The 13,989-nt window shown below is 41.7% G+C and overlaps 1 protein-coding gene and 1 long non-coding RNA gene across 4 annotated transcripts in view; one reads left to right on the top strand and one right to left on the bottom strand.

Annotated features, from left to right (window-relative positions):
• Nucleotides 1-13,989, bottom strand: part of MET (MET proto-oncogene, receptor tyrosine kinase) — a 127,896-nt gene that overhangs the window by 18,012 nt on the left and 95,895 nt on the right. For all 3 annotated transcript variants that reach the window (XR_006275284.1, XM_038384468.2, XM_038384498.2), the window contains exons 12-15: nt 7,476-7,622; nt 4,943-5,099; nt 4,272-4,412; nt 1,679-1,909 (exon numbers count right to left, since the gene is read on the bottom strand). Coding sequence is in view for 2 of the 3 variants with exons in the window: in XM_038384468.2 (XP_038240396.1) it covers nt 1,679-1,909; nt 4,272-4,412; nt 4,943-5,099; nt 7,476-7,622 (676 nt within the window). In the remaining variant the exon portion in view is untranslated. The remainder of the gene's footprint in view (nt 1-1,678; nt 1,910-4,271; nt 4,413-4,942; nt 5,100-7,475; nt 7,623-13,989) is intronic.
• Nucleotides 2,895-5,081, top strand: LOC122456376. Its single transcript, XR_006275291.1, has 2 exons — nt 2,895-3,189; nt 4,974-5,081. It is a non-coding gene; the product is annotated as an uncharacterized LOC122456376 (long non-coding RNA).

The raw sequence follows: 13,989 nt of genomic DNA, 5'->3' as shown, positions 1-13,989 counted from the left end.
CAGTTTTTCAAGCATTAGCATTGCAGAAAATAAGGCTGAGGAATTCAATTTAGGATCCAGAGTCACAAGTTCTGGGCAAATCCAAAGGCGGCTTTGGTCCTGCAAACTGGAATTGGCCAGGAGTCTGTTTTGCAAAAGCAACCAAAATTTCCCAATCTTGGAAACTGGGCACATTTTATGCAAACCCTCAAGTATGGGTCAGTTAAATTTTTCTGGTTTTGGCCCTTTTCTGGTTTTGGCCCCCTTAAAAAAGGGGATGAGGGGACATAGTAAATTAAATCAATGACATTTTCTGCCAGTTTTCCAATATTTAAAAAAATGTAGGGAATTTTTTATGTTTGTTTGGGGAAAAATGCCCTGCTCTTGCTATAGGAAACAATCTATATCTAGGGTTGGCAGAATTCAGTTTTTTTAAATAATTTCAACAGATATCAATATTTTATTTTTAAGCTTTTTTTTATCAATTTTAATTTTCACAGTTGTGGGAAATTATGGGGGCATCAGACAACAATTATTTAATGACAGACCTTGCGATTCAAAAAGTTAAAGCTATACAACCATTAAAACTCACACTGTCAATATCACGTCAAAATATACAACGTAAACATCCATAAATCACAGGTTTCAGAGTAGCAGCCGTGTTAGTCTGTATTCGCAAAAAGAAAAGGAGTACTTGTGGCACCTTAGAGACTAACAAATTTATATAAATTTGTTAGTCTCTAAGGTGCCACAAGTACTCCTTTTCTTTTTATCCATAAATCAAACTCTATTAAGTTCTCAAGCAGCATTTTTCTTACTTTGCTCATCTGTAAATGTTGATTATTATCAGTAGAAATATTGTGAGGTACGGTGAAATCAACGTTTACGAATTCAGAACCCAATCCTTCCCAGTCTAACTATAATGCGCTGAGGGGAATATAGTGCCTGTTTATTTGATTTGTGACTATTTTCCTGCACCACAGAAATTGAACAAATGGTTTACAGCCAAGTTTCCATCATTGTTCACTGGTTTTCTACCCCTCAGTTTTTGTGTGTGCAACTGGAGACATTTTATGCCTATTTGGAGAGGTGCTGAAAACCCCAAACTTTCACGTAAGTCACTCAGGTATATTGAAGTGCACAAAATTAGTGAACACCTCTAAATATATTGACCTTGGCATGGGGGTCAGGAAGAATGGGGGACCCTGGTGTGCGGGGGAAAGGAGGAGATGGGGGTGGGTCAGGCACACAAAATCTCTGGCATTAAAGGAAAGAACTGGGCCATTGTTATAGGGGGAAGGGAGAATGAGGGGCACACAGAGCCCCTGGCATGGGGGGAAAGGGAGCAATGAGGGGAGAGGGACATGGTGGACACAGAGCCCATGCCACGTGGCAGATGATGGAATGGGGGAGGATGAGACAGAGCCCCTGGCATGGGGGATAATGCAGGGAGTCCATGAAACAGAGGGGGATGGTGGGTAGCACACAGGGAGGTTGGGGTTGGGGTGCATATGGAGGGATGCAAGATGTCCCTGTTACCAGCAATGTGGTCAACCTATAAAGACAACAAAGTGTGCAAGTCTCTGGTTAAATGATTGCAGTATCTTTCAGTGATATGTAAGATGCTGCCTTCAGAAAGGAATATGATGAATGGCTGTGCAAAAATGTTATTTAGCAAGATAAGAGTTGAAATACTTACCTCTTCCTATTATCTCACTAAAATGCACAATCAGGCTGTCAGCACCAATGACTACATGCTGAACTTCTTTGACCAGGTCTGGATTTAAGGCACTGATGTCAATGTGGACATTAGTTTGCAGCAGTGGACTGGCTAAATCCGAGTCCCCACTAGACAGAATGGATGATAGGTCTGTGTGAGGATACTGTACTGGTCTGCATGAGCCATTCTGAGACAAATTTGGAAACTGATCTGAAAGATGAACAGAAATTATTTTAATTCTTTTACGCTTCCTGCTGTGCTCAATGGAAGATCAAGAGGTGTATTTAACTGGTACTTGTGCAAAGTCAGTTATACTCAATCAGTCTAGAAGTTAGCCTGCTTTACAACACACTCCGTCACAAAAGGGAAAAGAAAAATATACGTAGCTGCCTTGCCAAAGCTCATGTAAACTTCATCACCAAAGACAGAAATTTACTCTGGGGCCAACACAGCTTCTTTTGAAGTTAATGGCAAAACTGCCACTTACGTCAGAGGGATCAGTACCAGGCCCTTCCACTTCTAGCCAATGTAAAAAAAAAAAAAGAAGTGTGTAGTATATTTAGACTATGTAGCCATAGGAATACAATTGGAAAAGAACACAGATGCAAGTAGGAAGTAGTAAAGGATGCAAAATACAAAACTTTGGGTTATTGTCAGGTTGTAATTTGGTAGGCAACTTTAAATTGCATGAAATTTCATTAAATTCCCAAATTGCCAGTGACAAGCTATATTTATCTAATGGTCAATATTCAACCAGGGAAATGCCTAAAGGTGAGTCATATCTTGTAGCTTCCAAAGATAATACCGTTGGTGTAACATGAAAAAAAACAACAATTTGTCAACAGATTTTAAATTACAGCAATTGCAATGTTTTAGTTAAGCATAGTAAATGATTTGGGAATAGTTTAAATCAATATAACATTCACTTTTTTGGTATTGTTTCTTAAACATTTGTATAATAGAATCAAAGAGCCAAATTTTACTTTCAGTTACATATGGAATGACTCCAGTAGAGTCAATGAGCATAATTTAGCCCACTGTCAGAGAAAACCCCTAACAGATGAGGCTATTTTATCAAGGAGAAAAAAGGAATTGGACATAGATATGTTACATGAAATTATAAAATACAGATAGTGCTAAAATTATTCATTACATTCCAGATACTAACTTCATGCTGTTATGTTTAGAAACACAAATCCCTCACATTTATGCTGCACAAGGAGGAAATATATCCAATTATCACTATGTAACTGAGGCGAGTCTTTCCAGTTTTGTAAAATAATCTTAATAGCTGTTACCAATGGACCTTGAAGTTTTCCAGTGTTCTTTTCATTTTATTCCTTACAGTAACTGATATGCATATCAAAGGCATATTCAATATTAATTTAGTTCTTGTGATTTTCTAGGAATAAGCTGTAGCTTTCTTTTATGTCAAGAAGATGAAGAAGCCTTGTAGGAGAGTATGGCATACATGTCCTGCATAGAGCGAGGTGAATAACTTATTTTTCAGTTTGCTGGTAGTTCAAAAAAAAAAATTTGGGGAGAGGAAACATCAGTTTGACTTAAACCAAATTAGAAAATTCTGAAAAATTTCAGAAGTCAAAAAAGTCCACAAAAATTATTTTCTAGTTAAACAAAGCATTTACTTTGACCCATAATGAACTGTTTGGTGCCGTTTCTGGACATCTTTTTAACATAAAAGCAAAGGAAATTAAGGGCTAGCTTCACCAAACAGCTGGAGGCGGAGGTGGTGATACCTTTAGCCCATTGGTTAGGGCACTCACCAAGGATGTGGGAGACCCACATTCAGTTCCCCACTCTGCCTGATGTAGACCAGCAATCTGAACTTAGGTCTCCCACATCACAGGAGAGTGCCCTAGTCATTGTGGTCTGGATTTCTTGATTTCTCCTGTATGTCTCCCCTGGTGAATGCTCTAACCATCAGGCTAGCCTCCAGCCCAGTGACTATTCAAGCATTTTGTACAAAGTGGAACAGCTTTGACAGGAGTGACTGAGAAAGACCCACATAACCAGACTTAATCATACAGCTTGATTTTTGAACCATCAGTTGAGTTGCAGTGTTGGGCAATTAGAATATATGTCATTTCATTTTTAAGTGAGCATAACTGATGTAGGAGTCATTGAGACACACTTAATGTTATCCTTGCAGGCTCTTTCTGGAGTAGAATTGCACTTTTACCGGGTAGACCTACATAAACATATAAGAGTAAAAAATTCATAAATCCGCAGCTCCTCATTAAGGTTTGGAATATGGTATTTTTTTCTTTAATTTTTTTACACTGATTTTACAATGTGTTCACTAATCTCATCTCTTTTTGCTACTCAGACTATAGTAAAAATTAAAAAAAACCCTCAGTTTAACATGGTGAAATACCCCTGAAGTCTACTTTCTATAAAAAAACAGGTGAAGGTCCCTAACAAAAGACAGACAGGTCTGATGAAAAATTGAGCAATAAGATATAGTTCAAAACAGGTGGTCATATGAAGATAGCTGAAAAACAAGAAAGTTCAAATATGGCAATGTCTGCTCAGATTAACAAGAGAGACGCACCTTCTAGCAATGTTGATCTGTAGTCTACAGAGTCACTAGAAACCATTTCTGTAGTTGGACTTACGCTCCTTGCGTTCACAAGCCTATCCAAATGAGGAGTGTGCACTCTTCCATCATAACGAACTAAATCACTACCCAGATCTGAAAGGGGGTTTGAAAGAAACAGTGTCAAACACTCATGTTTTTGGCTGTGCTGAGAAGGGAGGCCACCAGGGAAATTCAGGGAAATGTGCTGTCCTGAGCCTCAACAAAAGTTAGAGCAGCTTGGGGGCTGCTTTAATTTATACCAGCTGGTTATAGTCCCCCACAAGGGGACCACACAACAGTTGAGTATAGATGAAGTACAGTTCACTACAGCCATGCCCTCTTCCTGCCCCTTATGCCAAGACTGACTTAGGGAGAGGAATGGCTAGGGTTCTGCCCCACTTGAGAGCTCCCCGACCTCAGGGGAATTGTCAGCTGGCCAGATCTGCTCTCTGGCCCTTCACACAGCCCTGGCATCAAAAAGGAGTTGAAATGCAACCGAAGATTGGACCTATATTTTGCAATTTCTACTGGCAGGGTATATGAGAAGGATATTACATTACATGTAGGCAGTGCATAAAATAGTTTAAGCTTTAATAGAACCCATATATTTTTAAAATTACATCAGAAAGTTAGCAATGATGCACCTTTAATTTGTTTTTTCTTCTTCATCCATAGAACGCCCACCAACAACAATAAAAATAACACTGATGTTGAGACAACTCCAGCAATCAGTCCTGTGAAATTCTGATCTTGCAGAATCATCACTTTCCCAATAAGCGTTGACAAAACTTCTTGCTTCCACTAACAGAAATAAAGAAAAAGATATTGTAATACTATGAGGATTTAAAATAAAAAATCCACCAAAAATATATAATACATATTAGCACTGAAATAGTGAGTCTGAAATACCCTTTATGGGCTAAATCCTGGCCTGAAAGGCTCCACCATGGAGAGAAGTTTGGAGTAATGAATTTACACTGGTGGAAATGAAATTGGAATCTGGTCCTCTGTGGTTCATCACATCCTTTCAAGAAGCCAAGTAGCCGTCACACTGACAATATGATATTATACACATGAAACTCAGCATTTGCACACACAGACAATTACTTTGTTCTTTGCATTATGTAACACATAGGAGCTGCAGGCCTGGACCAGAACCCCTTTGTGATAGGCATAAGCGGCAGGTGAATGTCCCCTTTGGGGAGGCTAGCCCCCAGCCCCGCCCCTTCCGCCTGAGACCCTGCCCTTGCCTGCTAGAGCCCTGATCCACCCCCCTGCAGCTGGAGGAACCCCGACCCCACCCTGTGTCTGGAGGAGCCTACAATCTAAACTGCCACTTTCTGTTAATCACCTTTTACTCAAATTGCACTGGCAAAAGTGGGGGTTTATAGGAAAAAACACTGTAATTGATTTTAACACAGCCCTAGTACATGTCCTTCTGGCTGAAATATGCTGCAGTTCCTGTAGTACAGTTCCCAACGTCATGCGATTCTATCCTTCACAATTTTTAGCTAGTCAACAAGTTTTAAAAAAACAAGCAAACAAACACTGACCAGCTACCAGGACAAAATTATTTTAGGACACATGGCACTATCTCAGTCAACTGGAATGCATTTGGCAATCCTTCGTCTTTCTTGTGTGGAAGTCAGTCTGTACTGACTCTGGGTACTGTAATGAAGGATTAGTCCATCAAAAGTGCAAAATGTCTTCTTTGCTGGGCAGACAGCAATTTCCAAGACTTTTTGCCAATAAACAAGTACACAACATGATTAACCCCTTCACTACTGAGCTCTTTGCTTCCACACGTAGAATGTGCCACACCGGTGGTTGTTAGGAGTCAAAGGGTTAAGGAAATATGACATAATAGAACTGATTAAATAAGTTACATAACCAATGACATAAATGTAAAAGTGCCTTTGTATTTAATATCATATATACATAGATAAAATGTGAGAGATGTGGCATTTTCCATCTTCTATGAAAATGTGTTTGCCAAAGGGAAAGCACCCAAACTGCAGGGCGCACCAAGGAACATTAAGAGGGGTGGGTCAGCCCCCACAGGAAGCGTGGAGGGAGCCTCCCAGCTCCACTCCAGCTCCAGCCCCAGCCTTGCCCCCAGCAGAGGCCCTGGCTTTACCTCCTGTCCTTGACCGAAGCCTGGCCCTGGCCTTGACCCCCGACTGCGGCCCCCAGCCCTGGCCCCACTCCCGCCTGTGGCTCTCGCTCCCAGCTGTGGCTCTGGCTGTGGTCTCAGCCCTGCTCCTGGCAGGGCACGGACAAATTACATTATGGGTAAGTGGGGGCCATGACATAAAAAATTTGGGGACCACCAAACTAAATGAAAGTCATACTGTAGGTTTCGATCCTATTCACTCTAAAGTCATTGTTGATTTTAGTGGAGCAGGACAAGGCCCATAATGTGTAAGCTGCATAGTTTAAAGGAACATCATTTGTGATTTTTGTCTTTTCTCAACAATTTTATCAACAATTTTGAAAGATGCTTGTAATGCCATATGAATCAACACAGGGTCAAATCCTGGCCTTATTTAAATCAATGGCAACACTGTCAGTAACTCAGTGGGACCAGGTTTTGGTTCATAGCGGGTGAAGGACCTGGGTTCAAGTACTTGTCCTAAATATCTGGATTTTATCAAACTAATAAAACTGAATTGTTGTAGGTGGAAAACAGGTTATTTCATGCTTTTTCTACACAAAGAGCCTGATCCCATTGACTCCATGGAAGGCCTTCAGAATCAGGACCAAAACTGTTGCCTCATGGTTGCCTAATGCTTCCCTGTCTCTGTTCACATCCACCTGTTGTCTCTTGTCTTACAATTTGATTGTAACCGCTTTGGGGGCAGGGACCATTTTTTTGTTGTTTGTCTGTACAGCACCTAATACAATGGAGTCCTGGTCCATGACTGGGGCTCCTAAGTGCTACCACAATACAGATAATAATCATGTTTCTCGTAAAAGAATTCACATTTTTCTGAAGAAAGCTGGAACTTAGAAATAATAAGACCTACACAAACACACACACACACACACAAAAGGGACAGTTCGTGAACTAAAACCACCAGCAACATGAGGATTAGATTTGCATTTTAAATTTGCAGGCACCATAATTCCAGTGGGATCGTTATTAGCTACATCATATATGGAGTGAGGGTATCCCACCTCTATATTTAGCTCACTGTGCAATTTCAGCAGATCTCTGGGAATCATACAGAAAACTGATTCAGACTGTAAGTAGATGTTCTCACAACTTCTATTTCCAACTTTTAGCACTTCGCCTTTAATAGCTTCTGAATCAATGTAATTTCCCTAGAAAAAAATTTAAAAAATATTACATTAACAATCATTTAATATAATTCTTAAGGAGATGCTCTACTATTGACTCGGAAAACGTTATTTTAAGGTGGCAAAAGCAACGATTATGAAATCAAACAAAGTACTACACAATTGGTCTTCTATGGCCCAGCCAATGTACATGTTTAATATCTGTTAATGTAAATGGAAATTTGGCAGAAAAACAAAAAGTGAAGTAAAATGTTTAAGGCCAAACTCTGTTCTCAGTTACACTCATGCAACCCACATGATTTCTAAAAATGTAAACATCCAAGGAACATATTCTGCTTGTTTTTTTTACTGTCTGACATTCTTGCATAATTCACATGAGAAAGGAAGCATTATATAGCCCTGTTTACACAAAACTGGCATTCTGTTATCCACTACATTGTAGGCATCTCAAACATTTTGTTTTGCAAATGGCGAGGGGAGATACATTATATTTACAAAGGGAGTGAAACTTAACAGCGAATTGCTCTCACAGAATTGAGCAAATAGTAGGACCATCCTATTTTGGCTGGGACAGACCCCTTTTTAAGTCCTATCCCAGATGTCCCAACTTTTTTGGCAAGACTAGGCATTTCCTGATGATCAGTTGGCAAGAGCAAATGGGACAAATGCCCGGTTTTGCCAAAAAAGTAGGGCACACCTCCCTAGGGAGAGTGCAGAGGAACCGTCTGGGGGCGTGTAGTGACACCAGATGGCAAGGCTCAGGCTATCAGCCCCAGCCCCAGGTGGCAGGGCTTGGGCAAGCAGTGACGTCAGGCAGTTCAGGCCAGCTCCATGCAGGATGGGTGAGGGCTTGGGCCAGCCTCTCGTGGTATCCCGTTTTCACTTTAGGAAATATGGTCACCCCAGTAAATTGGATAAAAAGAAACATGTTCTACAAGCAAAGATGAGCATTTACCAGTAAAAATGACAGCATTAAAAGGATCTCATTCTGCACTCCTTACCTAGGAAAATTGCCCTTCACTATATCCAGACTAAGCATTATTATTGCTACTTGTATCATGTTAGTTCCCAAAGGCCCTGTTCAGGATTAAGGAGCGTGGCCACTCATGCATCCCCAGAATACTGAACATTCGGGTACTTCTGGGAATAGCATGGACCTGCCCCCGGCTGTGAGACTCCACCCCGCCAGAGTGACCTTGCACACACAGTGTGTACAAGGTCACAATGGTAGGGGAAGAGCAGTGCATTCTTCAAAATGGTGTCCCTGTGATAGTGTGCTGGGCAACAGCAGCTGTACTGCTGTATCACCAATTAAATTGCCCTGGAGTGAACCTATGGGGCAAAGCTGTGCCCAGTTGATAGATTGGGGATGGGCAGGAGAGAGCTGCAAGGCTAATTAGCCCAGAAGGTAGAAGGGCACAGGAAGGAAGTGCCCATGGGGGAAGAAAGACTGGTAGCGTTTTCAGGATCAGAGCCAAGAGAGATCTCTCAGGTGGAAGATACCTTGTAAGGAGCTAAGGAGTGTATGCTATTGTAAATACAGAGTTGTGCAAATTTGCAAGGGTGGTGGGGAGAACACTAAATAAATTGCAAAGGTGTTTGACCAGAAGAAAGTTTGTGATTTGTGGCTAGAAAAGAGACAGGATCAGGACTCCGTCCTGTCATAGTCCCCCAGCCATGATAGCAGACATAACCACTGCCGTTTTTGTCTCTGTACCGACAGGGACAAACCATTTAAAAACAGGGCTGTCCAACTTAAATCCTCTCTAGGATTAGTGTCCCCTTGGTGCTGGGCAGTATACAATATTTAAGAAGATACAGCTCCTGCCATGAAGACCTTTCAATCTAATTTGAGACAGACACAAAGAGTAATTTTAACAAACAATTGGAGGGAAGTGGGGCAGGCAGGCTGAGTGTAACAGTAATAAGACCAAAAAGAAAAGGAGTACTTGTGGCACCTTAGAGACTAAGGTGCCACAAGTACTCCTTTTCTTTTTGCGAATACAGACTAACTCGGCTGCTACTCTGAAACCTGTCCGTAATAAGAACACACTTTACATTGGCTAGCTATAGATTTATTATTAATTATTATTATTTTTCCCTAAGAAAGGAGCGCTGAAGAACACATAGCCCTGACCCTGCAATGAGTTACATGGGAGCAGATCCCTGTACCCATGCATAGCAGATCATAATAAATATAGGATAGATTTGTAGGATTAAATTCTAAGATCCTTAATCAAGCCTCTTATTCAATGGCAATTATGCTCAGTTAAGGACCACAGAATGTGTCACATATTTTAGGGATAGAAGGGAGTACTTATTGATTACTACCGGGGTAGGAGAATAAGATGCCCTTTCATATTAGTTCTTTTGTTTTTTAAAAAAAATCTGTTACCCATCCCCACCCTGTTTTTAATAGCTGGTGCCTCTTTAAGCCAGACGGAGCAGTTAGTTACTGCTTGGAGTAGCCATCACAGACCAACTCCATATACCATTTGTTCCCACAACTATAAGTATCTGAAGCATGTTGAACAGTACTGAAGGATTAGAATGGTCCTACAGATCATAAGTAGGAATAATAGAATGCAATTTAAGAATGGAAGATGCAGGCTTAATGTCAGAATAATTCCGAATGGGAAGATTCTAGACTGTAACAATCTGCTAAAGGACACAGAAGGAGATAGATCAATAGAGTCATTTAAAAATGGACTGGACAAGTTTCTTAATGTAATAGGGACTACAAACTCCATACTACGCATAGACAGAGGCGGGAGGAGAGTCTCTCTGGTTTACAAGCTGCAGCTTGATCACACCCTGACATAGCTGCCAGAACTACCAATCCTGGAGGCAGGCACCCACAACTACAACCAATAGAGAAAACAAGACCTACTAATAAAGGGGAGAGCACAGAGAAGGAAAGGGGAGGCAGAAAGGCCTGAGCTAGCAAAGGGGCGACAGCTCTACACCAGGCTGCCTCCAAGAAAACAGCCAGGAGACAGAAGGAGACTACAAGCCCTAAAATTGAAGGGTTGATGGACTTAATTGGATGTGAGGATCCAGGAACTGACCTGATTGAGACCAAGCTCAGAAGGGTCAGTCAGAAGAAGCTGAGACCCCTAAAAAGACCACACCAAGAGGTAGTGACATTTAAGATTACCCCACAGGGAACATCCTACACTGGATTGGGAATGGACAAAGAGGCTTAATAGATCACTTCCATCATTGATTTCCAGGGCAGATGTGTCAAGTTTGATTTTTTTGACATAAAATTGTGACGGTCCCAATATTTTCCATGGCCAGAATGAGTTCTGTTTAAAAATCAAGTCCTGCTATATATAAGTAATACTTGTAGTCTGTCTCTGGTTTGGTATGTGTGTATGAGCTCTGATCAGGCAAAGCCTTGGGCTGTTGCTCAGTCCCTGCTTAGAAATTGAATGGAAATGGGGATTGAAGTTGATATAAAATTGCAGTAAGAGCATGAGAGGAATCCGTGTTGGTGGTGAGGACAGTGGACTCAGACAATACTCTAGAATCTGGAGGACTGGCCCTACAGAGATACAACTGGAGTCAATTACAACTACCTGGGCCCAGTTCTCTGTCCCATTTACACTGTTAATTGAATTGTCTAGTTCTTTAAGCTGATGGACTCCTGTAGAACAGCTGCTCCAGAAAGTGTAGTGCACTTATGCACAATCTTGTAGGGGCTCAGATGTAGCAGCATTTAATTAAATAGCCTGCCTCTGACTCAGGACTGCACTGATGGGCATTTTCAAGAGAATTTTAAGTAATGATCACATGCAGAGCTAAGACAAGTTAAAGTGTCTCACTGATAATTCTGACCTAGAGCTGCTATGGAGTCGGTTGCAGCTGTTTCTTCTACTTCTGTGTATTTGCCTGTCACTTCCTACATGCTGGGGCAAGCTGCTGACCTGATCTGATAGGCTGTTAAAGTTCCTTGTTGCCCTGCTTGCCAGGCATGTCCAACCAGAGGCTTAAAACAAACATTGGTCTGTTCCTATGGCTTCTTTGTGAATGCCACTGGACTGCAGTTATGTACTATGATAATGGATGACAGAAATACCCAAGAATAGACAGACAGATATTGCATTTGGGAGTTTGGAAGATGAAAACATGTATAATTAGCCTATATGTATGATACGGAGCAATTGGTTGAGTGGTGCCATAGAAGGAATTCAACAAAAGGAGCAGGCCATGTGGACAAATCATCCATTCCTTCTGCAGTCTGGTGATGTTCACAAGCAAACTTGGACAGGAGGTAATTTTTCATTTACAGCTAGGATGCACTGGGCAGTCAGCAGGCCCAAAGTTCATAAGAATGGGTCACTGACTTCTTTTGGCAGGCAATAAGTAATTACATTTTCTTATCCAGACCGAGTTTTTGGTTGTCCTAGATTGACAGACAATAAGATTTATCCTAACTTGTGTGCTTTGCAAGTTGGCAGGAGATGGGAGCATTTCAGAAGCAGTGTGCTCAGCTCATTGGGTGGGAACTGACCAAGAGAGTGCCTCATGTCACTCGACCATGACCCCTCTGACCAGCCTACGAGTAGCACTGATAGACTTCAAAGAGAGTCATATACCTGGCAAAGGAAGATGGCTGTGATGAGGGACCTTGACAAAGAGTGTAATATGGAGTTTTGGAAGCCTTCCACTGAAGACAAAAAACATCTGGCACTCCAGGAATACAATGCCTAGCTGGACAAAGTCCTAGATAAAGCAATTGAATAAATATAGTTTTTCTGAGCAATATTTTCTATAAAACATCTTGTGTTCATCAAGGGAAACCAGAGAGAACCTTTCAGTCAGTATCCAGTCATTTGTTGAAAGCTAAATGTGTCACACTAGATTAGTCCGACTGAAAAACTCGTGATAAAAGCTCTCCCCACTTCTAAAACTAATTAAGAAAAAGATAAAAGAACTTTGGTTTGGTAGAACAGTTTGCTCACTGAAGCAAGCTGCCATTTAATTTCATGCTGTGGTTGCTTAATTATTGCTCAAATAAGACCATGAGGCATGTAAACTTACGTGTGTGTGATTTTATCTGTATGTCAGGGGCGAGGGGAAAGTGTTGCCAGTACGGCTTATAATGATCTTTTGGCTCCTGAACATAAATTCTAAAGTCGCCTCAGTGTTTAGATGGAAGCATCCCACTATAACTAATTTTATTTGGAGGAAGATGTTAAATTGCCTCCTGCTCATGCTTTATTCTAGGAGACCAGCTTCGACTAACATCATTCTCTAGTTGGTTGCCAGGAAATCATCCGGGCATTGGACTTCAGAAGGCAGCTGCCTAGGGCACCATGACAAGGTAAACCAACAGAGCTGAACTGTCATTGCGGTCACTCTCCAATAAGCCAGTCCTAAACCAAACTCCTCAACCATCATGACTGCTTCCAACGAAGCAGAAACAGGACACCTCTTGGAGGATGGTAAATATAGTTGTGGGGACTAAGCTAGGTGGGCAAAACAAAGCATGGAGTGAATGGGGAAGCACCAAATCCCAAATCTTCACCTACAGGAGCAGCCTGTCTCCCACGCAGTGAGTGTGCAAGACCTGGAGTGCAATGGCAATGCTATGTTGCCACTGCATGAAGAAGCTGGGTAGAGAGAGAGATTCCATGCTCTCTCTGTACGCTGCACAGCTGAATGCTGTAGAGAGTCTCTCCAGCTGAAGGAGAGAGGATGGTGTGAGCAGGGGTTCCAGGTGAGGCTGGTTGGGAAAATGGCAATGAAATGCTCTTTTGTCAGAATTTGCTGGTTAGTCAAAATTGAAATGTTTTGTGGACATGGTTGAATTTTGTTGAAGTTCCAATGGAACCCAGGCATAGGTCTGACAGAACCCTGCCTGATTTCCTGGCAGCTTGCTCACCTGATTCCTTGGCAGCCTACTTGCTGGACTGTTGCGGAGTCAGGGACCCCAGGTCTTCCAGGGGTTCATGGCTCCAGGACAGTCTGGCAGGTGGGCTGCCTCACAGGTCAGACCAACTTCCCTTTTGTGGAGAATTTTGAAATTTTTGGTTTTCATTCTGAATCAGAATGAAACCAGATTTTGCTCTATCGAAATCCTCTGCACAGTGGAATTACCTTTCTTTGCCCAGCGCTAGTTCCAAGCACACAGCCTGGGCTGTGTCTGCTAGTACACCCACCCCCTGCATTAACCCTATATGCTGGGTTGGGACTAAGAATGCCATTCCTCAGTGCACACAGCCTGGTTATTCAGAACATGCACTCATTATCAAGTTTGCACCCTTCATAAATTCATACATTTTAAGGCCATAAGGGACCATTGAGATCATCTTGTTAGACCTCCTGCATCACACAGGCCATAGAATTTCACCCAGTAATTCCTGCATCCAAGATCTAGAATGCC

Source organism: Dermochelys coriacea, chromosome 1 (genome assembly GCF_009764565.3).
Source record: "Dermochelys coriacea isolate rDerCor1 chromosome 1, rDerCor1.pri.v4, whole genome shotgun sequence".
Taxonomy (NCBI): domain Eukaryota; kingdom Metazoa; phylum Chordata; order Testudines; family Dermochelyidae; genus Dermochelys; species Dermochelys coriacea.
This window is presented reverse-complemented; position numbering and strand designations above follow the sequence as displayed.